The sequence below is a fragment of the Solea senegalensis genome, linkage group LG14 (assembly GCF_019176455.1).
Source record: "Solea senegalensis isolate Sse05_10M linkage group LG14, IFAPA_SoseM_1, whole genome shotgun sequence".
NCBI classification, from domain to species: domain Eukaryota; kingdom Metazoa; phylum Chordata; class Actinopteri; order Pleuronectiformes; family Soleidae; genus Solea; species Solea senegalensis.
The window spans coordinates 12380201-12406164 of record NC_058034.1 but is presented as its reverse complement, the minus strand read 5'-3'; the positions used below and the strand labels follow the sequence as shown (position 1 = coordinate 12406164).

The 25964-nt window shown below is 41.5% G+C and overlaps 1 protein-coding gene across 4 annotated transcripts in view; it reads right to left on the bottom strand.

Moving 5' to 3' along the window:
* lrp8 (low density lipoprotein receptor-related protein 8, apolipoprotein e receptor) overlaps window positions 1-16728 on the bottom strand; it is a 158365-nt gene extending 141637 nt beyond the window's left edge. For all 4 annotated transcript variants that reach the window (XM_044044077.1, XM_044044078.1, XM_044044075.1 and 1 more), the window contains exons 1-2: window positions 16557-16728; window positions 15692-15817 (exon numbers count right to left, since the gene is read on the bottom strand). In XM_044044077.1, coding sequence (XP_043900012.1) covers window positions 15692-15817; window positions 16557-16623 — 193 coding nt within the window. In that variant the 5' untranslated portion in view covers window positions 16624-16728. The remainder of the gene's footprint in view (window positions 1-15691; window positions 15818-16556) is intronic.
* Window positions 16729-25964: the final 9236 nt, after the last annotated feature.

Below are 25964 nucleotides of genomic sequence, written 5' to 3'. Positions count from 1 at the left end.
TGTCACTAAATCCCGTGGACGCCTGGACTCGCCTCAGCGGCGCCGCCACCATTTGAGCGCCATCGCTCTAATCAACAGCTCACAGCCCGAGAAATTTAAAACTAGAAAAGACGGAGGTATAAAGAAATACATCTCCACACTTTGCAGAGAACAATCAATACATTCAAAGAGAGTGGGACAGAAACGGGGAAGAAGTAAAAAAGGAATTAAGAACCGTCACCAAATCTATGGCGAACAACAATAACAGAGAAAGGGGGAGATTCAGGGAGAATGCAGCAGAAAAGAGGAAAATCTAATCATCTTTTCATTAACATGCCTCTTCGGTTAGCTGGTCTGAGTTGGAGAAAACAGATTATGTTCTTCGATCTCTCCCCGCGAATCCTGGTCAGGCATATAGTGTCGAAAAAGATTCTGTGATGTTTTCGGATTAGCCTCGGTGCCACATGCATGTGCGTGGGTCTGTTTATTACAAGGCCCTGGGATTGGGCTAATTTATCTGTTCCTAACCAATCACAACCGCCAAAATAAAACCATCACTCACGCGGGTGTTGATTACTGAGTACACCGCGCAGTCTGAGGGAAATGAGCATAGTTTGTCAATATAAATATTTTAGCACATATTCGGCTCTGTGTAGGCACATTGAGAAACAACACGCACATTATGAAGGCAACACGAACGCTATCTTTTTTATTGATCTGAAGCCAAGTAAAGCTTCCTGGGTTAGGATGAAGATGAGGAGGGCAGTTAAACTAAAGCAAAAAGATGTGTTTGGGTAGCATTTGAACATAAAAACCAGAATACTGGTCAGGTTTTGGGTCTCTCCGGCTTGGAAAGGACAGAAAAACATGGCCTGAGCCGTGCTCCAGTGTGTTTGTGTGTATGTGTTTCCATATTCTCTTCCATTTCTTGCCCCATATGTCTCGTCCTTACTCGTCAATGGCTGCTTTATTCCATTAGTACAGAAGTGCGGGGTCTGTGGGGTGAACTGGAATTGGACAGGCTCTTCCATTTCAGACTGTGGGGTCACTGGCTTTGCAGTCCCTCACAGCTAATGACCAAATCTGGAATCTCTCTCTCTCTCACTCACACACACATAGAGAACAGGATACTCTTTATCATCAGGACACCTCAGAAGCATATATAGCCACACACACACACACATAGAGGGACTCATTAGTCGACATACCAATTTATAGTCTCTCCATCATGCTGACACTAACAGCAGGCAACAGTCACCAGCACCACACACAAAGACACACACAAATTAGCCTTTGGCACGTAGCACGTAGCATGCAACTCTACAGCATTTTTCTTTTTAAAATAATCAACCCCGTAATTAGGCAGTGATATTAGCCATATATCCAACTATTCAAGTCTCTTTCAGACACACACACACACACACACACGCACACACAGAGAGTTTATGTAATTACAGAGTGCAGCAAACAGCCCCATTAATCAGTTTAATCAATGATTTGATCCATTTCTAAAGCTGTACAAATGTTCAATCGATCATAGGCAGTGGCTGCGAATAAGTGGTGGAGTTGCTAAACAAGAGAAGGTACACACACACACACACACTATAGCCTCACACAGAGTTCACATTGCAAATCTATAGAAACAACTGTGCCTTTAGCCCTCTCCTCACCCCACCAGAGACACAATCATGACACTTCCACACCTGAACAGCTTTACCTCCTTGGCAGTTCCTGTACTTGATTAAAAAGTATTCACCAGGAGGAAAGGGCTCAGACAGAGAAAGATTTGAAACGGAAGGGAAAGCAACAACGCACAATTGTGATTTTGGCAAACCAAGCCAGGAGCTACCTGCAGCCAGATATGCAGACTGTCTCCTACATATGGATAATTGTGTATGCAATGATAAGCTGTATGACATGAACTAAATCAGGTCACGAAGACAGAGGTTCCCCCCCTGAAACACAGGACAGGAATATATACTCGACATTAAAATGCAAAACACATCATCTGATGCTTAAAACCGCTGCTGTCTACAGCAGAGAATATGTATAATAAATGTGGCTATAAATGCAAAAAAAACATACGCTCAAGCGCGGGAATACTTAGAGCGTAGTAAAGAAGAGATGTGATGCTTGTGAGAATAGGATGTAAGAACACATGTGACCTACATGTACTGTAAAACAAATCACATCTCTTGCTGCACGGCAGAACATGGTGCTCGCACAAATGCACAACCCACACCTACGTGTTTCTAAACCACAATGCTGTCAACATTCTATAGATTTAGAGGGCCAATTAAATGAAACATGAGCGCATGCACATGATTAAAGATTTATCAGCCCAAGGTCCCTGCATCCTCTTTTCCTTTTCACACACACACACATAAAATACTGATACATACATGTACCGTCTGTTACAGTGTCCACATGGGGATGCAGAACAAAATGCATTGATCTCATAAAAAAAAAACACCCTGACTGTACACATAGCCCCACCACACACACAAACACAAGCAACAGAAATCCTGTTACTCCCAAAGACATGTTGGTGTAATAAGTGACGTATAAATCAATTAGCCAAGGGCTGCTAACTTCTCCAAAACACATCTCCATAGACTCCGGAGACTTCAGCACTAATGTGATGAGTTACATGAACATGTATGGACATAAACACACAATTATGGATCTCATTTTCACAACTTTAAATTACATATATATATGTACACAGCCACGCAGGGTTTGCAACATTGAGTGTTTTGGGGATAAACATTACAGATAACTTAATTTTTGTAAAAAAGAGGAGAAATGTTTGAACAATATTCACTCATTCATTCTCTACAGTTGTATTCTCTACATGAGATAAATCCCAGGTGACATGAGGTAAAAGGCAGGGAACACCCTTATTTTCACTCAGCCACACCTCGTTTGTCAGTTGACAGAGAACGTGTGTGATGTCTGGATTTTTGGACAAGTCTGTTGATGAGTAAAAGGTCAACGTGTGCGTCAAAGTACAGTCGCTAAAAAATAAAAAACTTGAGTCACTTTAAAGCCGGGCAAAACAAACTCGTGCTCGTCGCCACGTACACACAATAGGACTCTTACTTGAACTTAAATGATCTAATGAGTCACCTAATGAGTTGGATGACAGTTAAAGGAAGTCAATGTTGTGTTTCTACAGAAGTGAATAGAATTAAATATGGAAACAGTGAATTAGGAAGGGCGTTTTAAGCAGATGTTGGCAACGCAGTTACCCATATTTATCCAGTGAGCGCTGAGCTCATTGTTATGTCAAAGACCAGGATCTTTTTTCTGGACTAAAACAAAAGACAACTGATCCTTATATGCTGTTACTAATACTAGGCAAATGTCAGATCACATATCAGATTATTACAGACTATAACCTGTTCAAATAGCCTCTCAATCCAAAAGGGTTAGAGCCTCATGGAAGAGAGAGAGATGTGTGAGGAAAAAGTAAGACCCGTGAGGCTGCCCACTTTCATTACGACTCACCGCTTTCCCTCATAGTCAGGAGGCTCAATATTTCCACTGAAAGAAAAAGGATTTTTTTTTTTCCAACAAAATAGCCTTTAACTTTTCCCATTTGGGGATTGAGAGGTGGTTCTTCATTTGTCCAAATCAAATTGATCAAATCATGTTTAGATATAGACGGTGTACTTTATTCTATTTTTTATGATGACCCCTAAATATCCGACTCATCCGAAGCCTGCAAAGGAAAAGTGTTTATACATCTTAAGCTGACCGTGGACCGACGTGGTATAATGGAATAACTCCAACAGCTTAACTATATCACCTTCTGTCAAATGGGTCACTGGGTTTACTCTGTGCAAAAAGATGCCTTGTGTTGTAGGTGTGAAACCTTTCATGTATAGGAACTTTTCATGCTCAAAATGTTTAATATTCATATATTCATATGTCAATTATTCACACTTCCATTGTCAAACATTGAGAAGGTTACCAAAACAATCAATCCAAACCGCCCCACTTTTTGGCAACCTTCCATCACGCTATACATGTATACAGATGCAGCTGCGTAAACAGCTACGACTAAAATATCTGGCCCACACAGATATGAGAGATGTACCATTCCAGACCCAACTGTAGCGAGCTGAACTGCACTATTCTGCTTGGTGGAAACTGGGCAGTAAAGGCCATATAACAGGCTATTTTGTCCTTAGTTTTTAACTTTGGTCGGTACATGAAATTAAGATCATTTTAATGACTGTGGCGGTTGAGCACAGCAGGCAGTGCAAAGTAGAAATTCATGAGCAGCAAGTCATTAAAAATACTTGCAGATGTGCCCCCCCACTGCTGTTTGTTCTGGATGAAGAGACTCCTCTTACGTTTATGGATATCTCTACGATGTAAAAGTCAGCGATTCACTCTTCTTCCCCAAACAAAACAGAACTGTGGCGCAGCGGCTAGCATTGTTGCCTGCCAGCGAGGAGGTCACTAGGTCAGATCCCGCTTCAACCAAGACCTTTCTGTGTGGGGTTAGCATGTTCTCCTCTTGTGTGCGTGGCTTTTCTCAGGGTTCTCCGGTTTCCTCCCACAGTCCAGACAAAGGGAAAGTTAGAGATGAGGTAAATTGGACACTTGACCGTAGGTGTGAATGGGAGAGTCAATGGTTGTTTGGCCCTGCGGTGGACTGGCCACTTGTCCAGGGTGCAGCCTGACTTTAAACCTTATGTCTATGCATACGTGTTTGCGTGTTCGTCCGTGTTGCACCATTGTCTCGTAAGCCCGGTCTACAACGTTTAAGCCAATTATATCAAAACTTCTAAGTCCTATGTCCAATGCAAACAAATTACATCAACTGCAGGAGCAGATTTAAAAAAGGCTGCAGGAAACACTCTTCTTCACGGACACATTTACAAAGGGATGAGCAAAAAAGTGACCACTGAAACCTAAAGATAATGGAGATATTGCATGCAAGGTCACAGCACTATTCATTAAGCTCGGACACACAGAACCAACTGTCAATGTATCTATTTGAGAGTGATGTGTCTGTGAGACAGACACAGAGAAAGAGGGTGAAAGCGGGCCTCTCACGCCCCATTGAGAAGGTGTCACTTTGCTTCCAAATATTCAAACGGCACTGCTTCAAATGATCAATAATAGGGTGTGGGGGTGGAGAGCAATGGACACAGAGAGACAGAGTTCTCATTGGTTAAACACACTGTGAGCACAGGAGAATCTGCTCTATTTCTCTCCACATTTGGCTCCTCCTCCTCTCAGTGTAACATTTTAAAAGTTCAACGCAACATCAGCATCAGAATCACCACAGCCTGAATCCTGCTCACACCTAACCGATTCCCTGTTTCACCACCACTTTAAAAAAAGAGAAGAGACAGTTGGACGATACGAATCATCCTAAACAAACCAACACTTCTTCAGTCAATTTAGAGTAGCCGGGCAAAAACGAATAAAAGAAAAAGTAGAATGAAAAAATGAAACAGAGAACAGCAAAGTAGAGAGTGCAAATAGCTAAAAAAAAACTTTTGACATTCAGAACTCAAATCTCACGGTGAGCCCAAAAGGCTGGTATTAGCAGCCATGTTTTATTCATCAGTGTTCTAAGTTGTCATCTCACACACACACACACACCACTCTCTGACTGCATACACCAGGCCACAGAACGCAAGGTGAAAAACAGGATTACAGGATATGTAAATTATAAAATGGAGGCACATGAAGACATTCAGTTAATCTGAGCTGGGGATTAGCGCGCGATACCCTGTCAGACACGGTTGGGTCATGGAACAACAAACAACAGCACAACATCACAACAAAACAAGTGCATAGTGACACGCAAGAGTGAGACATACCGAAACATATATTACACATGCTCAGGGTGTGGAAACAGGATTGGTGGTGTTATGAAAGTTTGACTTTGAACAATGCGTGACTTTGCAGCAGAGCAGAAAACATTCAAAAATGAAAAAAGCTAATTCTGACGGAGAAGACAGACGTGCCAGTACTGTATACATGAGAACAAGAAATAACAAACTAACTATCATTTTTCAGATGCTCCACCATGACCTACATATTGATAGCCTGGGAACAGTCAGCTGTGCACATGAAAAAACTGTAGCAGTCTGATGTTAGCCCTATCATTGTGGCCAGCTAGCACTGTAGTTAGCTAGCAAGATAAATAGCAACTTTAACAGCTAATGGTATTTAAAGATTAGCATCCAGGAACATTGTTAATGCTATTCAAGAACATGATAATTATTATTATTATTATTATCATTATTATTATTATTATTATTATTATTATTATTATTATAACACCATGTGACTGAGTTAGGTCAATTGGAATGGATAAGTTCTGCACAGCACAGTACGCATTTCCACTAGAAATACATAGTACCAAAATAACTGGCCCCCAACAAGTTACCTCAACCCAACTGTTCCATTTTTGGCACCCTTGCCTTGGGGTGCCAGAGTTAATTGTACAGTACAGTCCAGGTGGAGCTATACTGTTCCAAACCGAACTGAACCGTGATGGAAACACGGCTTAAAATGTGGCAAAAATGAACAGGATCAGTGATGGATCCAACCTGTTAGAATTCACTGCGCACTCCATCGACCAATAAGACAGACTGAATAGAGCTGATCCTTTGGAAACATCTTCAAGTTCCTGATTTACTTCCCTTCATCTTACTCCAGAGTGTCAATGAATGTTTACAAGAGCCTGGGGGGAAACAAAGCGGATGTTTTCTGGCTCTGTGACAAACACTGAACTCTGGAGTTTACCGGCTAAAGATAGCGTTGTCGTTACTGGAAGGGCAAGTGGCGCATTAGCATAATGTTAGCGTTAGCAACAGGCAGTGTAATGTAAATAATGTTGAGACTTGTATGTCAGTTAGGCTGAGTCCATTGCTTGTTAGTTCCCATCACTTTGTCTTCTTCTGCTACAAACTTCCCTTTTCTGATGAACAGCCAGCATAGAGACAAATTGTGTGACTTCAGCTACCAAAGCTCTATTGCTAAGTGGAGCTGTTTCATGGCATTACCATGAGCTACTTTCTAACTACATTCATTCTCACATTTGTCATATTTTGTTAGGCATATTTGTTTTTTTTGTTTTTTCAGCACATTACAGCAAATTGCAGTATTAAATCAGTAGCCTTTCCTTTATTGGTTAGTACCAACGTATCACTGAGTATCTGGACAAACAGTGATATTTATGTTACGCTCGTACTGACTTTGCGCTAGAATGTTCGGGAAATAGAAAATGTGAAAACGTGCGTGTGAAGGTGCAAAAAAGCATTTCGGCTTGTGTTGTTGTAGCTCTCCCACCTTTGCATCGAGTTGTCCTCCAGCAAACACATTTTTCAACATCAATAATTATAACCTTCTATTACTTTCCTCCTACATTCATCAAGCCAGAGGAAGTTATGTTATGTTCAGGGTCAGCTGCAAAGAGAAAAAAACACTCCAACTCTATGATACTAGGACAATGCTGTCATCCCTGACCATCCGTCTGCTGCACTCTCGCTGTTGAGAGTGACAAAGTGGATGTGAGTGCTGGTGTATTAGCACTTTCTCAAGTAGTTTAAAAGTTATTCAAAAAAATCACACTCTGACACTCTCAAAGTGCAAACTGCAACCATCTACTGGAAGCCCACGTATCTGCTTTTCCAGACAATTATTACTGACAATAAATAATTTGGGCAGAGCAAAATGAGATTGTAACAAACTATCAATGCACACGGGCTTAAAAAGAAAATAATATTGACACCATATGAAATGAATATGCCGCCATGAACACAAGAGCGAGGCTGACAGTGTCGTAGATGTCAGACGGTTCCTGCACTTTCAAGTGTCCACCTCTGTGGGTCAACCCATAACCTGCAGTCCAGCTATAACAGAACCATGGGCTTTGTGTTAAAGACTCCGAATTGCAACAGGCTCGGCTCCATCTATCTGTCGCTGTCTCTCAACAAACTGCATCGCAAAACTCTAAAGTAGCCAAAACCACATTGCATCATTCAGTACACAGACTACAATTTAGTAAGCATTAGGTGGTTTGCAGGTCAAGTCTGGTTCAAACAGTTGATTAAAGGATATTTTTTGCCACGCAGATTAGTAATTAAAACACCCTGACCCGCATGGACCGCTTAATAACACACTGGAGATCTGCAGCTGGGTTAATAAGAGTGAATGTTCAGCGCGGGGGGGGTGGGGGGGACAAACACCTTTTCTGCTCATAAATACGCCCTCATTATAGAAGACACAGTGAGTAAAAAAAAGGGAGACAGAGGCAGGGGGAAGTGACAACACAAAGCATAATGAGTGGGTGCATTCTTGTGCTGAGACACTCTCTAACTAGATTATACCGTATGTATGTAGATCGACAGGACGGACTCCCTTGTCATTCATACACACAGTTTTTGCTTCCTCTTTGTACTCGGTAGGTTTTTACTGCGTGTCATGTCGCTTACTTCAAAATAAAGACAGACACACAGAAAGTGGAAGGCAGCAGATGCAGAGGTAGACGGGTGGACAAAAATAAGTAAGACAGAACTAATAAATGAACACGGTAGAAAGAGGTTGGAAGGCAAAGACGGAAAGCAAGAGCAAATGCCTCGGGTCAGCACTGACCTCAGCTAAATTTACCATGCTGATGTTTTGCACCAATGCACCGACACCTATTCAGCACAGCAGGTATTGTTAACTCACACAGCGTGGCACAGCTTCTTCCAAAGATAATGCCCCAGTACATTTTGGCTGTCAGGACAACAAAGTTGCATGTGACAACTTGTCAACTTAATTATGTTGAATAATCAGTCTCTTATAGGAATAAATTGCGTCCACGGGAGATGCGGCCAGCTGGCAGTCTTAGCCTTTAATGTATCAAAGGGCAAAAGAGGGTCAGAGGAGAAGGGTGGTGTTTATTTAATTTTATCGGTGTGTATTAAGGCTGATACAGCATGAAATATTTTTGGAAATATTCCAGATGAGCAACCAGTGAATCTCACAACACAGAGTGCAGTGGCTGGGTTTGCCCTCAGCGTTTACTGGAGCTTCAGAGCTGGCAGAAGTTCTCATTTCTTAACTCTGAATGTGTGAATCTCCTGCTGTCATCTGACATACTGTGGTGTGTCAGTGCGGGCTACTGAGGAGAGTAAAATATTAGGATATTTGTGGTATTTGTGCCTATGTAGGCGAGAACCACTACTGGTTACACATATACATATATATATATATATATATATATACATATACATATTCCCACCAGTAGTGGTTCTCAAATGTATATTTAATGCCTCATAACATAGAAGTTGTGTCTACAACTTTAAACTTTAATGTGTCCGTCTATCCAATCTCTCCACACTTAAAGCCAATCAGATGAAGCACATGCATATGCGTACACGTGGAGTCCCACAGAGCTCCAGTGGCCACAGAGCACAGCGGGGGATCTTCTTCTAAAAGACAGAAACAGCACAGAGTACAAATACTAATATGATGAATGTGAGCATCGACCATCATGTCTTTTAAGAACAGAAACGTTGTGTTAATAAATCCAAATGGTGCCACTCAGTCTTGCTCCTGCATGCTCACTGTGTGTGTGTGTTCCTATGTGTGTGTAATCAATTCAACTTGTGGTTTCCCTTGACCTCATACTCACATTTAATGTGAACCTATAGCTTTGCTACGGAGAACAGTGTGTGTGTGTGTGTGTGTGTGTGTGTGTGTGTGTGTGTGTGTGTGTGTGTGTGTGTGTGTGTCAGCAGGTGACCAAAATGTGTTTGGCAGCCTATCAGTACAATGCCTTTTGTGCTTGGGCTTCTCAGTCTCTTATTACAGTGTCATGCACTACACACACACACACACACAGCCGTGGCGTGAAATATGTTGTGATGTCTCCCCTGTGGGGAACTGGTCTGAGACTGCAGAGGAGAAGCTCCCCTTCCCAGACTGGCTAAGACTCATTGTCCTGCTGTGATGTGAGACGCGCACGCACACACACACAACTTTGTGCAGCTATTCTTCCTAGGACACTGCGCTGACTGCCTGGAAAAAAAGCCTCATCTCTCACCTTAACCATATCCAGTTAATGCTTAACCCAAACCTTAACCTAACCACACTTCATATCTGAAGTCTAAATTTAACCAGCCTCATTAAGATCAGGTTTTGGTCTCTTTGAGGACTACTGGTCCTGACAAGACCAGTAAAAAAGAAAAAGTCAGCAAGCACACACACACATTTTCTTCCCACCCTTAACATTCTCTGTCATTCCCCTTGACTGTGTTTTGAAACATGAAACACTTTGCCTTAAGGGTGTGGTGAGTGGTTAGGATTCAGAATTTGACGCCGTCCTTTGACATGATATAGTTTTAGCAAGTCATTATTACACATAATTAGGACTAATGCTATTTTGTAAAAAACAAAAAAGTCTATAAAAGAAATAAAACCACAGTTAAACAACTATCAAATCTAACGTCATTGCTGTGGATTAACTTGTTGAGTAAGTGAAGCTGCATGAATAATCATCATAGGTGACTCCACAGTAATGAGCCTCTGAATAATTTATACATATACACATATATATATATGTGCACATATACACATATATGTACACATATACACATATATATGTATACACATATACAAAATATAGGACAAAAGATTACTATTTGCCGTGTGACAAATTGTAATATGCAAATCTTTAAGTTCACACTCAAAACACAAGAGCTAAGTGAGCATAAGCCCTACCAGTGGTTGCTGTGTGTACTACTAATAAACATTATTATTATATCTATCCATTATGTTGGGTAAAGGATAACCCTGAAAGGCTATTGGTGTAGCACTTATGATACCAACACCTCTGACTGACTAAGGTTTTGTCAAAGAAGAACATAGCAACCAAACCATCACAGTCTGAAGAAATTCCCATGGCATGATTTATATCCTGCAATTTGGGCACAGCCATTTGGAGAGTGATGCGAGAGAGGGAGAAGCAACATGTGATGTCAAACATGACATGATTTTACAGCGGCACTTTGGATTAGGCGTGTTTAAATCCACTTAAATCCGCTGTAAAATAATAAGGCCTTGACTGTATATTCCACAACTGAAATGTAGGTCACACAGAGCTGGGCAGAGGTGAGAAGAGTTTTCCCAATATGTACACATAGTACATATAATATTATGTGTAGTATTGCGGTCACTGTAAAGATGGGACACACACACACACACACAAACATACACACACACGCACACACATGTACTACCACTTAACCGTCTCCCAGGGCAACAAGAGTGGGGTCTTCTCACAAGAGGCACGATGAAAATGAAGAGTCGGAAAGAATGAATGAAAGGAGAGATAAGGCACAAAATATAAATCAATCTAGCAGACTCAACGCAATATAGCAGCCAGAGGGAGAACACCTACTGTATGCGAGTTTGTGTGTGTGTGAGATGGCATAGATAATGTAGATCATAAAAACTCACAGTCATAGCTTGCAAATGATGTGCAAATCATTGCCCAACAGACTGCAGAGGCATGACGGTAGACAGTGTTACAAGAGGTCTGGGTGATAGGTCATACAAGGTCGAGTGTTTCACTTGAAGTTCACACGAGTCCTCAGGAAATCAGGTATTGCAGATAATAGGTAGAATTTGAGGTACAAATTTGTTCAGAACGTAATTTCCGTTTGTTTATTTTGTGCTGAAATAATGCCATCATTGTGTTCTTTGGAAGGAGCTCATTTTGTTTTCTTAAATTGTCTGAATGCCATGGTAATTAAGCTAAGACATTATACAAAAGCCAGTATCACGCGAGAAGTTCTACCACATAAATGTTGTATTTATATAATGGTTTTCTAGTCTTGATGACCACTCAAAGCTGCATTACACTACAGTTTTCCCATTCACCTATTCACACCCATTCACTCACACTATCTATACAGCACATTTTCTATTACTCATCTTTCATACCCATTCACAATGTGGGGTTAAGTGTCAGTAGTAGAGCTGAAACACTAGTACTTGATTACTAAATGATCAACTATTCTGGTAATCGATTCATCGGTTTGAAACTTTTCATCATTATTAAAACAATATTTTCTGGTTTCTTTGCTCCATATAACAAAGAAATCATTACAAGTGAATCATTTTGGTTTGTAGACAAAAAACAAGACATTCGAGAAGATCATCATTTCACGTTTGACAAACACAGATCAACATTTCAGGGACCATAATTGTTAGTTGCAGCTCTATTTACGCTACGGTTTTGCCATTCACCCATTCACTCACACTTTCATGCAGCGCATCAACAGGGGTTAAGTGTCTGGAGACTAGCGGAGCCTAGTCTGCAGACACCCACAACCTTCAAGTTCAAAGACGACACACTCTACCACTGAGCTACCATCCATCGCCTTAAACTACTCATATTAATTAGTGCAATAATCAAAGACGATACAACAATCAAAAATGGACATCTTAGTGAATCTTGTTTTGGCTCGGAGGGAATAACTTTACTTTTACCCTTTAATTATGTGGAAAAACTCTTCTCTCCACATTCGCTCTCCTCCCGTATCAGTTCCAAATTATTTTTGCTCCTATTTCAATCCTCACTGCTCCACACACTCCTGTCCCACTGAGTCAAATCTGTACATTTCTTCCTCCTCCTACTTCTCCTCCTCAGCTTCCTCTTTCTCTCCACTGAGCTTCGCTAATGATATTGGGTTTTTTGGGGTGGGGGCACAGAGGTAGCGCTGGCATCTGCTCCAAGGGCTGGCATGCTGCCAGCCACTGAACCTCACTCCGGCAACCAGAGTCACGCTGTTGGATTTATCTCCAACCAACCTGTCAGCTGATGCTCTTTGTGGGTGTAAGACGAGTGGGCATAGCCTCATTGGCATCGGCACTGCCAAGGTACCCATAGGAGATTTCAAAATAGGGGGGAACCGAAGCTCCTTATGGCTGCTACAACACTAAGGGAGTGAGACAGCATTATAGAAGGAGGCATCCAACGTCCAGTACAGGCTACAGACTGAGAACAAAGAAGGAATGAGAGAGTAAGGCTACATTCAAAATGAGTTCTGACCGCTAATATCAGAAAATATTGTAATATCGGGGGAAAACAAGGTCAGAATTTGTTGGTGAATTTATGCATCTTTACATTTGTCAAACCTGTATCGAGTCAATGCAGATTTCACATCAGCCAAGGAATTTACTTAAGCAACATTTTTGTTGGACCATGGTGAATTTTTCCAGTTCTACCTCCGAGGGGGTGGGGGGGTGTGAGGGGGGACGACGACACACGTCTAACCAACAAGCATGTGTTTAGTTGGTAATGTGGCATTAAAAATATTCAAAGAAAATGTACTCAGTTGCATTTTCATACATATACACACATATGTATATGTATATGTATATGTATATATATATATATATATATATACACATATTCACATTGCCATTGACGCACACAGGCTTACACAGTTTCCAATTGTCTCCATTTCAGCCTGTCCAGACTAAATGGCAACCCTGCAGTTTACAAGCCAGTTTCTGGCCAACAACATTTACAAGTCTGTGCTTTAGAGGGCCAAAAATTGACGGTTGCCAGGTTATAATGTAGCAAACGAGACAAATTCTGTAGTGTAAATGCTGCCCAAGGTGCATCAAGGAGAGTTGGGCAAGATATAATGTCAAAGATGATATTGTGATTGTTGTTCTAAAGACATGCAGATTACAATTACAGAGTATTTAAAAGACTTCCAAATAACATAACATGACCACCAAAGGTCCTACGTGATCACATGACCTCTAATGAAGCATCCTCCCAGCCAAACAGGTTAGCCGTGTGACGTTATGCTAACAGGGAGAACACATGGAGACACCAGCCCCCACAACTAAATATTTGAAACTGTCTTATTATTTGCTCTCGCTCATTTCCCACGCATTTGAGTTCAAAGTTTCCACACTGTAATTCACTTATAAGTCTGCATTTTTACTTGAATGCTAGCAAGTTTAAACAATTAAATTCTAATTTGTAAAACGATATCGACTAACTATCGTTATCAAAATACAAAAAAATAAATTTTTTGCCCATATTACCCAACCCTAAATTCTCGCGGTGAAAAGATTTAGAAAGAGACAAGAAACAGAGCCCGGGGCCCGAGGCATAAGCAAACTAAGTGGCTGCGTGGGGCCCCCTGATGTGTGAAGAAAAAAAAACATTTTACCATATTAAAGAAATCTAGACGTCTTTAGATATATTTACATAAATAAATAGTAAGTTATTTGGTTTTATGTTGGAGTTGAAATTTGCTCAACTCAACTGTTTAAAAACCAAAGTCATTAAACCCACTTAGTTTAATTAATACTGGGCCACTTTTTGTGATTTTACTGCTTCACCTCTGAGGTCAAAAAAACAAAAGCGACACAGGTTTGGCATAAATAACACAACTGTAACAATAAAACTCAAGCAGCGGCTACTCTGAGGTAGTGGGAGCTTAGGACCCTATAAAGGCTTGGGCCGGCACTGACGAGAAAGCTCAAGAGGAAAGCAAAGGTACACAGGACATGTAGGTTAAAGAGAGTATACAAAAAAAGTGTGAGAAGAAGACACAGTTGATCGCACTGTGATGTTGAGAAACACCAAACAAACCATAGCTGGAAGAGAAAAGCTCATTAAATCTAAATCCACTTCACGTACATCAAGCTTTGCCTAATATCTAATTATAATAATATTTTTCTTTTTAATAACACCAATCACTCTTCCCTGTCGATGACACACGCTTGTAAATATCATGACATTCATGCTGGTGACTCCCAAGACATCAGCAGCAGCTGAGACCACCACGGCGGGCATGTGAGATGAAAGAATCATTGGTTTTGCTGCGCTGATCCTCGTGATGAGTGATTAATCAATTGGCCACTAATATAACCATTCAAGCAATTAGTACCATGACAAATTTATGAGCGGCGATTACTCGGCTGGTTGTCTGTGCAATTTCCTGAACACAACAGAGACAATTCAGACAGAAACGCACATGATTTTTTTTTTTTTTGTTAATTTAACACGTGTGAGAGATTTTAATCGCCTGGTATCTTATATCCTATTAAATGTTTTAATCTCAAGTAACAAACCAGGTATCAAGATGTGTCAAAAATCACAGTGTTTGCATTAGAACATGCCGCATAACACAGCAATAATTATAACCTCATTTCAGATATGACATAATCTGTGAAGCCATCATGCAGTCAAAGCATTCTGTCTCACTGATAACACGACTGACGTGACGATTCAGTGACGGTGACAATATTTATAACATGAAAAATTGCTCAGCTCTGACCTAGAAAAGGCAACGGCTCTACTGAAGGGAAAATTAGTGACAAATTAGTCAAATTCCTGTGACCATGTGACCTCACAAATGGTCCAGGATCAGCAGATCCCACGCCGACATACGCAGACGAACAACTGAAGGAGAGAGATTGCCAGAGGGGCCCCAAGCGAAACGATAAAGGAGCTTATTCTCAGAATAACTCATTCACCACACACCGTTATCCACTTGTGTGCCAGCTCACTTCAAACAGTCCAAAGCAAAATCTCGTCAAATAAGGATTTCAGCGTCAAATCTCTATACTATAGACGCTTGGCTCCTTGTTCCAGACTCTTGTTTTGCCACATGCATGATGACACAGGTACAGTGCATCCCTGTGTTCATGTACTTACGACAGTTCTCCTCGTCGCTGCTGTCCGAGCAGTCGTCGTCGTCGTCGCATCTCCACAGGGTTGGGATGCACCGACCGTTGTTGCACTGGAACTGTCCAGCTTCACACTCCGACTCCGTATGAGTTCCTTTTGTGGACAGAGAAGAGCAACAAATTGAACATGGGTAGATTTTGGAAGTAACAAGTCAAGTCAAGTCAATTTTATTTAGATATAGCCCTACAGAACAAAAACTATTTGACTCCAGCAAGTGAAAAAAACTCCACAGACACCCCTGTGGGGGGGCACAACAGAGGAGGGGACCCTCTACCATAATGTATATATAATAAAAGGACACTTAAACACCTCAGATGCTATTTAAGCGAAGTGGCACCAATGAGACAAATGAGATCTTAACCACAGACTGTTTACACTTCCTCTATTGCATCAATCTTCAGCTTTCCACACTGATGTGTAAGTCTGTGTGAAATGACTTCCACTACACTTTCACTGAGCTTAATATACACGACAAATAATAATATTGACCATGGCTGCCAAACGCACGCGCACACACACAGCGTTCGGCAGCGTACTGTCTTCAGACACGTGTGCGCTCTTTTCTTCCGCATGTTGTCACCTTAAGTCAAACAGTGACAGGCAGCCTCCACATCCCGGACTCAAGGCGGCGGGGAGCCGGGCAGGTGTGAGCCAGCGGAGCCGGCACGAGTCAGCGGTGAAGCAGCAGCTCTGAGCACAGAGAGACAGGTCTCCTCTGTCTGTCTCTGTCTCTGTCGCTGTGTCTCGCTGTGTCTCACTGTGTCTCCGAAGCGCCCGCGCCTCAATACAAAGTCACCTCCTCGCTGAACGAGACCGTGTGTGCGGTGCTTACCTTTAGCGCAGTGGAGCTCCATGAGTAGCAAATGTAACAGCACAAGCTTCCCGAATTCTCTCCACATCTTTAGATCCGTGGGTGCTGCGCGAGGACAAACCACTGAATTATCCCCGAATCTCTTTCTCTATCGCTCTCTCTGTCTCTGTTTCTGTCTGTGTGTCTCTGTCTCTGTCTGTGTGTGTGTGTGTGAGTCGCTCTCTGTCCCTCAGTCTGAGCCTGAGCTCTGAGTGTGTGTGAGCAGAGAGCGCTCTGTTTTCTCTGCCTCTGTTTGAATCAGTGACGTGTAACATGGGCGGGGTAAGTCAAGGATGGTGACTGTGTGAAAAAGAAAAAGGGGGCTGATGGCCTATCAGCTGTAGTGGTAATAATAATAATCCATAATACTACTATTACTAATAATATGATTGCATTCTGAGAATGACCTCTGTTGACTTCCTTTGTGCTGCTGCTGCTGCAGCTCCAGAGAGTTTCAGGCCAGGTGCAAACATTCATCTTCCTTATTCTGTGTTATTTATAGCATGTGAATTAAATGTCCTCTGTGGACTGTTCAAGGTGTGTGTGTTACTCTGCTGCTGTTGTAGCACTTTTGTCCGAGAACAATGTCCCAGTGGAGACAAACATTTGACTGATTTATATTCTAAATAATAATAAAAAATAATCCTTATCTATGCCTTATGGGTTGCCATGGAGTTGGGTTTCAGCCTTTTTAAGTGAATTATGGTGAATGGCCTTGGCCCAAACCAAGATTTTGCACATTTATTTCCACTTGCCAAGCCTCTCTCAGATCAACAACACATGGGAATATTAATTTGATGTCCCAAGTTATAAGTATATACAGTATATGTGCAGCACATTAGTTTGAGTTCTTTTTTAGAGAGGGTTTGCTAGTTTTTATTAGTGTTGGTGTTAGTTTTTTGTAATATGGAGTATTTGCCAGGTGCAAGATTCAAAAAGGTCATACTGTAAGAGATATGTCCTGAAACCCCAACAAAAGATGCCATTTTAACCCTTAGGGCTTGCACGGCACAGATCCATGCTGCTGGTGCACCCAGGGCAGTGGTAATAATATACAACTCTATATATTATGAAAAATAAATATGAGCCCAAAAGACGTACAGTATGCACAAATTTACCAAGACAAAAACTAAACACATTTTCGCAATTTCAGTTCGTTTTGTAAACACACAACTCTGTTTCTGTTAGTTATTGTTTTATTTCTAACTAGTTTTTATTTTAAATGGTTTTGGTTTTTTTTTCCAATTTTAGTTAACTATAATAACTTTGATAGCAGAGCCCAGGAATCGAACGCCAAACCTTTGAGCTGAAAGACGACTCGCTGCACCACTGAGCTACCGTCGTAGCCACAAATTATTAGATGTCCAAAATGATTGCTAATTCTTACATATTACAAGGTTTTAGTGTCAGAAGCTGAATACACTACCCATAATAAGTACAGTATGTTTATGCAATTTACGTTTTAAATCAATGTTTTTTTTCCTGTTTTTGTGGCCTTGAAATCACTTTAGTCGAGAAACTTCTTTAAAGCAGGCTGCCATCTTACAAAGACCAATGCAGTTCCCTGACACGATTGTGAAAGGAGAGCGAGTCCTCCTTTTGTTATCACAAAACGTAATTAATATAAATATCAGTAATGAATATTTTCCACGTTCATACAATATTATGGTGTATAATTGCTTGTGTTGACAAGGACGTTGTACCAGTCCATGACCTTATGCCTCAGAATCTTCTGGAATTACAGCTCGAATGATTAATTGGTTACTAATACTATTATCGCCTACATGACGTAATTTTTTTAATGCACAGTTTCAATTTTCATCAAACTCAGTATGATATTAAATCAGACGGAGCCTTGCTCAGTAGTTGAAAATTAAACTTTATGGTACAATTCAATATATTCTACTGACATTTGGCTTTCGCTGGATAAACCGTGGCTGAGACTGGTATGAAAAACTGAATTTCACATATTAAAATTTAAGCATGGCAATCAAAATTTCACTTTTGCTTTTCTCCTACTGTCACACAGCCGTCTGCTGTCTCTTTTTTTTTTATCATTATTACTATGGTCTATTTTTAGACTGTGTGTCAAATTTCATTTTAATATCAGGAAAATGAGAAGTCTACCGCCCTAATCCAGTCACATGTATAAACAATGACACTCGAAAGCTTCAGTATTCAGGAACTGTTGCCATGGGGAAGAAAACTACAAGCGAAACAGTGCTACCCTTTGGACACATATTGTTTTATCTACTTTAAGTTTTCATTACCCCAAACCCCAAACGGCTTCTTTTCACTTATGTGGGTTATGAGGGTTATTCAGTTATCCTCTTATAAAGGAGACGTATTAAACTGGCGAGTAACTGTAACAGCATTTCATCAGCACCAAATGTGTCACAAATGTTCCCTGTGAAATGGAAATGGAGCCGACAGATTTTCACTTGGCTAGAGCGGCGAGCCAATGACCGTCATTGGAGGAAAAGAGACTTCGTAGCAGATACAGAGATAAAGACAATGAGGTACACGAGCGGGGGGGAAATGTTTCCCTGGAACAGACGGGTCTCCTCTGCCGAGTTCAGCTTTGACATGCTGCATGTCAGCAGGGTTCATGTGCATAAAATGACTTGAACACATGAATCAACACATGAATAATGAATAAAAAAATAGCGTATAAATACAGGGGGAAAAAAAACGCACAAATTTGGCCTCACATGCATTATTCAATGAGAACAGTGTGAATGAAACATCAAAAGCGTTGACAGTTTTGTGGAAAAATCCTAAATAAGGCTTTGCATCACTTTTGACTGCTATATCTGTTTGCAGTTGCATGAATACACAATAAAAGACGAGCCTGGTATTTTCCTTTTTAAACCGTTTAAACAAATACAAACTGTTAGAGATTCAAACCCGAAGTTCACGCGATGCTGATTAGGCCCGTCGTCTGCATGGCGCTCCCTGCATTTCTCTTGTGTCTCCCAGCGACATTCCCCCGCTGCACACAGGAAGTGGTTCATTATTTGTCGAGACGGACGGAGGCAACAGCGACATTGTGCTACAGGCAAAGCAAGGCGGCTGCAAACAGGTTGGAGTCGGACTGGTAACACAAAGATGAGCGCACAAAAAGTTTCAGGAGTGAGCGCCACAGTCGTTCAGCAGCGCGATGGGTTAGACTAGCGTTGTCAAACTGGCGGCCCGTGGGCCATATGCAGCCCCCCAATCGATTACATGCGACCACTGTTTAAACACAATTTAATACTAAATATGTTTGCTAGCAGTATTTTTTTTAAAATAGCAATAATAAGACTATCGATTGTAATCATCACACTAAATAATGTAAATGTTTGGTGTTTTAATTACAGTTGTCCATGTTATTATTGATTTCATTTTAGATTTATCTCTCTGCTTTTGATAATCATAGATTCGTTTTGCAAGTCCATGTCGTTCCATTTCAAAACTTTCACATTGAAACTCTTTATTGTGACAGTGTGATGGAATATTGTGAAATAATTACAAAACAGTTTAGTTCTCACACTTTTCTCTCTCTAGACCAGCCCCCTCTTGACCGGACTGGACATTCATTTGCCCTCAGGTCATTTGAGTTTGACACCTCTGGGTGACTGGCTCCCTTAGTCAGGTCTGATGTCTTCAGATGAAGGTTACATTCTGGTCATGAAGACAAAGTAACAACCGAAAAAATCACCTTTAAGTGACTAAAGTAGGTGTTATTGATATCAAACATTTGTATGTGCCATTTAATGCAATGTACATACACAATGTTTGCGTTGAGCAATTGCTTGCTATACTTGCTGTATACAGCTGGTGTTGCGTCTGCTGACGGGGGTTTTACCTTTCCGCTGTGCACAATATGCTGCATGTGTCGGCAGCTGCTTTACATGTAAATCATGTCATCTTGTATCAATCAAGACAGAGGGATTACTACTTTGATTACTATGTTGCTGCGCAGTATCTACGTAACTGTGTAGTGGAGCAGGAATTAGAGCAGAAGGGCAAAAGCAGGTTTCCTCTGCCAGCAGCAATGTACTGGAAAAAAAGACCCAATATATTATGTTTCTTTCATAAAAGGTCAAATTTACAAGTATCCAGGTATAAAACATAAAATCAATAAAAATAGAAGTAAAATAGTGACATAATAGAATAGTAAAATGGTCAAAACTACACAGAAGTGACCCGGTTCACTATTTTTACCCTGGGGTGAAGGCCAAGGAGAAGAGGTGGCTCTTTAAAAGTGATTTAAAATGTTCAGTGGTTAAGGGCAGATTTAATTACCACGGGTAACTCGTTCCAAAGTTTAGGGGCAGCTACGGAAAAGGCTCGATCGGCCCGGGTTTTTAGTGGGGAATTAGGCACAAAGCAGCCTCTTATTAGACCTCAGAGCTCGGGATGGAGCATGAAGACAAAGAAGTACATTTAGGTACATTTAGTCAAGCAGAAGCTTAAAATGATATTTTATGGATGTTTTATGTTTTCCACAGTCCAATAACATGCAGATTTGGGGATTGGACAGTCTAAATTGACCACACATGTGACTGTGACTGTGAGTGAATGGTTGTTTGTCCCTGTGATGGACTGGCGACCTGTCCAGGGTGTACCCTGCCTTTCGCCCTACGTCGGCTGCGATTGGCTCCAGCGCCTCCCTCACGACCCTCATGTGGATGTTAGAGCGGTAGAAGATGAGGGAGACACATTATTCTGACTGAAGCCGTAATAAACAATCAAGAATCAAGTGACAGCATGAAATGTCTCTTCAAGCGTCTCTCTCAGCTCATTGCTCTCGCTTAATTCTTACCAGTTGCCCGTCATGTTTCACCGCTATCATTATAGCTGTTTTAGACACGGCGGGCATTGTGCAGTCCAGCCCTACAATCTGCTACTCGCCAAACACTAATAAGCAGGCAGACACAGTCATGGACAAAGCAGAAGGAATACTACACTTCGTTTTATGGCCAGAAACAAAATGAAACATTTTTGTTTGTCATGCTCTCCTCATGTCATGGGTAAAAATAATAACGCCAATAAAGTAAGAGCGTGATCCTGTGGATTACTGAGGATATGATTAGGTAAATACTTTGAAGCTCCTATCCACCCACAAAATCAATCCCTTTAATACATAACAATGCATTGTATGTAGATAGTCTCCTGTTTTTTAAAAGTCCTGTTTAAGTGTATCTGAATTTTACCCCTGGAGGCGAGCGCTGAAGCCCATCGCTCATCGCCCGCACACTTAGTTTGATCCAACTCGAGCATGTTGCTGCAGGACAGTGAGTGAATGTGACTGAGAGCTTCAGCGCTTTACGGTGAATACATTTATCTTTTTTGCCTCTTTATTTCTCTCTCTCTGGCGCTCCTGGCTTTATGTCTGCCCTTTTTCGTTTTTTTTTTTCCATTTCCCTTATTGATGGCGCTGTCAGAATTAGGTAAGAAGAGCAGGTGCTCAGCAAATATTCTCACTATGTCTGGAGAGTGCACTGTGTGTTGCACAGTGCAACAGCACAGGAGAGTCATCAGCTTTACTGTTGAAGTATATGAACTTAGAAGAACACAGCTAATGTTTAATCCTGACATGTATTAGTGAGAGTAGTAAGAGGGTATTCTGGACAATACGCTTCACAATATGCATCCTGTATAGGACAGGAAGCTTGAGTGTCTGTCCTGGATATGGTGTGTTAAGGAAGTATAGATGTCTCTTGTTTGACTAAATGGTGATATTGTCCAAACTTGTTGCATCCAATTTATAGATCATGAGACAGTATCTGGACCCGACTTGTTTTAAGTACACATTGCACCATGGAAACAGGAGATAGGCGGGTGTCGGAACATGTGGTGCCTACAATGACAATGCTAGATCATTTATATAAGGTTAGTTTTGCTTCAGAGATTCAGCAGGAACACATTCTCCCGAGCTTCTGCAGAGCTTGGTCTGATGCCTGACTTTGTCCTGTGTCACCTGACAAAAACGACACTGTCACAGCTTGTGACTAAAAACCACGTGTGAGGTCCGGTCCATAGCTGGCCAGTTGCCTGCTGCAGGGAGACAAAGGCATGGCCTCGTCGGATGACGTGGCAGCAGAGGCGGGACAAGGGTTGGGAAGCTTCCTGCCAAAGTTACTCCATTGCTAATAATTCATTAGTCGCTACTGGGCAATTTGAACATGAGTTAGTGTGATTACGCTCTGTTTCTTGAGTTTTGGATTGCTTTCAATTTACTGGGAGAGGATATTAGCAAAGCTTTATCTTCAAATGTAAATGACAGCATATTAGGAACCTTCATTAAATCAAGATTATGAAGAGTCATAATGCAGTAATCGTGGGATTTTTTTTCATGTTCATCTGATGACAGCGCTGTCTTTTCTGTCACAGTTGACACATAATTGTAATTTGATTATTCAAGTGCAGTTAAGTAATGAGTTCCAGTGACATCTGTGCTGTTGCCATTAAACCCAAGGGAACAATTATCTACGGATTCTTTCAACTTTATCGGAAAGGACTGTTTTATGCTTTAAGACACACAAAGTCACAATTCAGTGGTTGTTTTGTGCATCATCACATGTCCCACCCACAGCTAATTTGATTTGAGTCGTCTTCTTCTCCTTCTTCTTCTTCACAGTGAATTTGGATGACAAGACAGTGAGAACTTGTGAAGTGGGAGCCAGCATTAATATGTCCGGTCAGAGAGCAGCGAGGCCACAGCTGGCACTGTCAAAAACAGGGTTTTAATCAAATGCTGATGGATCAGCAGCTGTATGTCGTCACCGAGGAGAGAACATAGTGATAAACAGAGCTTGGTATAGAAAACAGAGTTGAATGCCAAAGAATTGGCACAACTTGGTTGTTAATGTTGACTACATACTAATAATAGGCTTTGTTTAAATTACACGTTATTCTTGTTAAAGACCAGATTTTATTTTATTTTTGTTTTCTGAAGAAATAAGAAATAATAATGCTACCCGGATGGAGAAGCAATTATTTGGCAACAGAATCCACATGGATCCAATCCAGCTGTGCCATTTCTTGCCAGACATCCTGCACTGGCTCAGACGCAGGCATGGCTGAATGAACCTTGCTGCCAAAAAGCCTTTCATTGTTCTGGCAATGTGAATTCTGCTTATTGATTAAAAAAAAAAGGAAAACATTTGTCTATTGCATGGTTTGGCATCTAGAAAAAATGTTTTGGCATAGTCCTATTACACGTAAGGTGAGGTGGTTAGACTCGAGAGGGGTTTACCGTGCTGTTTGAAAGAACTGCACACAAAAGGTGGAAAGAGCCCCCTGCGGACAGAGATGAGGAATTTCTATCAGTGCGTGTTTAGCCGTTCAGCGCTGATAACACGTGTTAGTGTGTGGCTTTAAGAACATCATCGCATTCACACTGGAACTCATATCTTACCACATAAACCCCCCCCAAATACATAATTCAAAGGCTGAATTTTTCTTCTCATGCTCTAGTAATCTGGTTAAATAATTTGGGATTACATTGCCTCAGCTGCACAGCAGAAAGGGGGATCAGGGCTCTGCCCATGAAATGCCCTCCGTTGTATGGTACAAAGGGCATCTGAGTCGCTCGTGTATTTGTCGTATGGATAATCTCCCACTGGCTTTAGCACCGAGCACATGCATGGTTTCATGCATGGGAGGCTTTGTTAACAGCTAATAGCTTGGTTTACCCCACACACCCCACCACCCCCAGGCCGAGCTGTGACACAGAGGCAGACATTTTAATCAGAAGCAACAATGCTACAGTGCAAACGCAGGTTATCTGTCAGAGGGAAATAGTCAAAAAATGTGAAAATTGTGGCTTTGAAAGTCACATTAAAAGAGTGTTTATGAGATGTGTTGAACGTCGCCTCATGAATGTGGAAATTGTTGTTACAATGGCAGACAATACGCCTTATTCTCCGCAATCTTCGGCATCACCTGAGCCTATTTCACACTCTGAATTAAACACAGGCTCCCTCTCGTCTTCCTTGTTGTCCGTCTGTCAGAAGCCTCTATGACTACTTTAGATCTCTCCCTCTGCTGCATCAGTATTCTCCCAACATTATCTGTTCCATACGGTCCCACCTACACATTGGGGTAAAGAGTGTGCCAATAATTCCAATTGGGTGCTCTGCTGAGGGAAAACAGGATATGGAGGAGGAAGGAAAAAAAGACGAGTAACCAAAAATAGAAAAGAGAGGAGGAGAGAGCTACGCTGGAAGCAGAGTTGAAGGTGAAACAAGACAAAGACGCTAGAGAGGGGAAGACCTAATCTGCCCTCCTCCCCTCTGAGTCCTCACAGCCATGATCCCCTGGGAGACAAGAGGAAAGGATGAAGAGATGGTTTGGAGGGACGTAAAAGGCCGAGGTCAGATCATTAGGCAGGCGGAGGTGAAAGGTCTCAGCAGAGTGTAGCAGGGCACGTGAGAGGAGAGGAGGAGTTTTCTTTGCCCTGCCTCATGTCATGCCCAACAGGACATTCGAAATCTTGGAGGTCCAGTAACATGATTGTGAGGCATTTTCAGAAGTCCAGCTGCCAGCTGCTGAAGATTTAGTCAGTTAAATAACCTAAGGTCTTATTCCTTTACTAGTTTTTTTCAACAGAGGTAAGGACTGTATATTATCCTTTAGCTTTGGCTGGTGTATTATCTGTCACACTGTGTTTTGCATCAGACTTTTCCCTGCTTCTAATAAATAAAAGCGACAAAACCTAACTCTAGTTCTAACCTTGGTTCTGCCTCATCACCGTGAGATGGATATTTGCCTAACCTGCAGCTACTATTTCTCCCCTTTCCTCTGTTTTGTTTTGTTTTTTAATTAAATGTTCAAAGACAAGTAGACTGAGGTTATATTGTTTGGCCCAGGCAGCATCTCTACCACCCCCGTGTCGATCTTGGTCCTTTGGCTCCTTACAACACATGCCTGGTTATAAACCTGGGGGTAATGATGGACAATGATTTTAAGTAAAAAAAAAAACTGCTTCTTTGAAATTCGGCAAATAGCCAAGGTTAAAGTCTGCGGAAGCGTGACCTTGAAAAACCCAGACATGCTTTCATAACAACTCGACTGGATTTCTGTAACGCTCTTCATGTCGGGGTTATCCGGGCTTCCATCGCTCACCTTCAGCTCGTTCAGAATTCTGCTACTCAGACATGAACATATCCTGGTACACCACAGGATCTAGGATCAGGATACTGTAAAAATTGTAAAAAAAATGTCTAAATGGCGTTGCTCTGCCGTACCTCTCTAACTTACTTCAGCAGTACACTCTTTCACGGTCACTAAGATCAGCTGCTCCTGGTCGGAGTGGTCGGGTCTCTGCAGTAGCAGCTCCCAAACTGTGGAAGTGTTTGCCACTTCATGTCAGACAGGCCTCATCACTTCCTGTTTTTAATA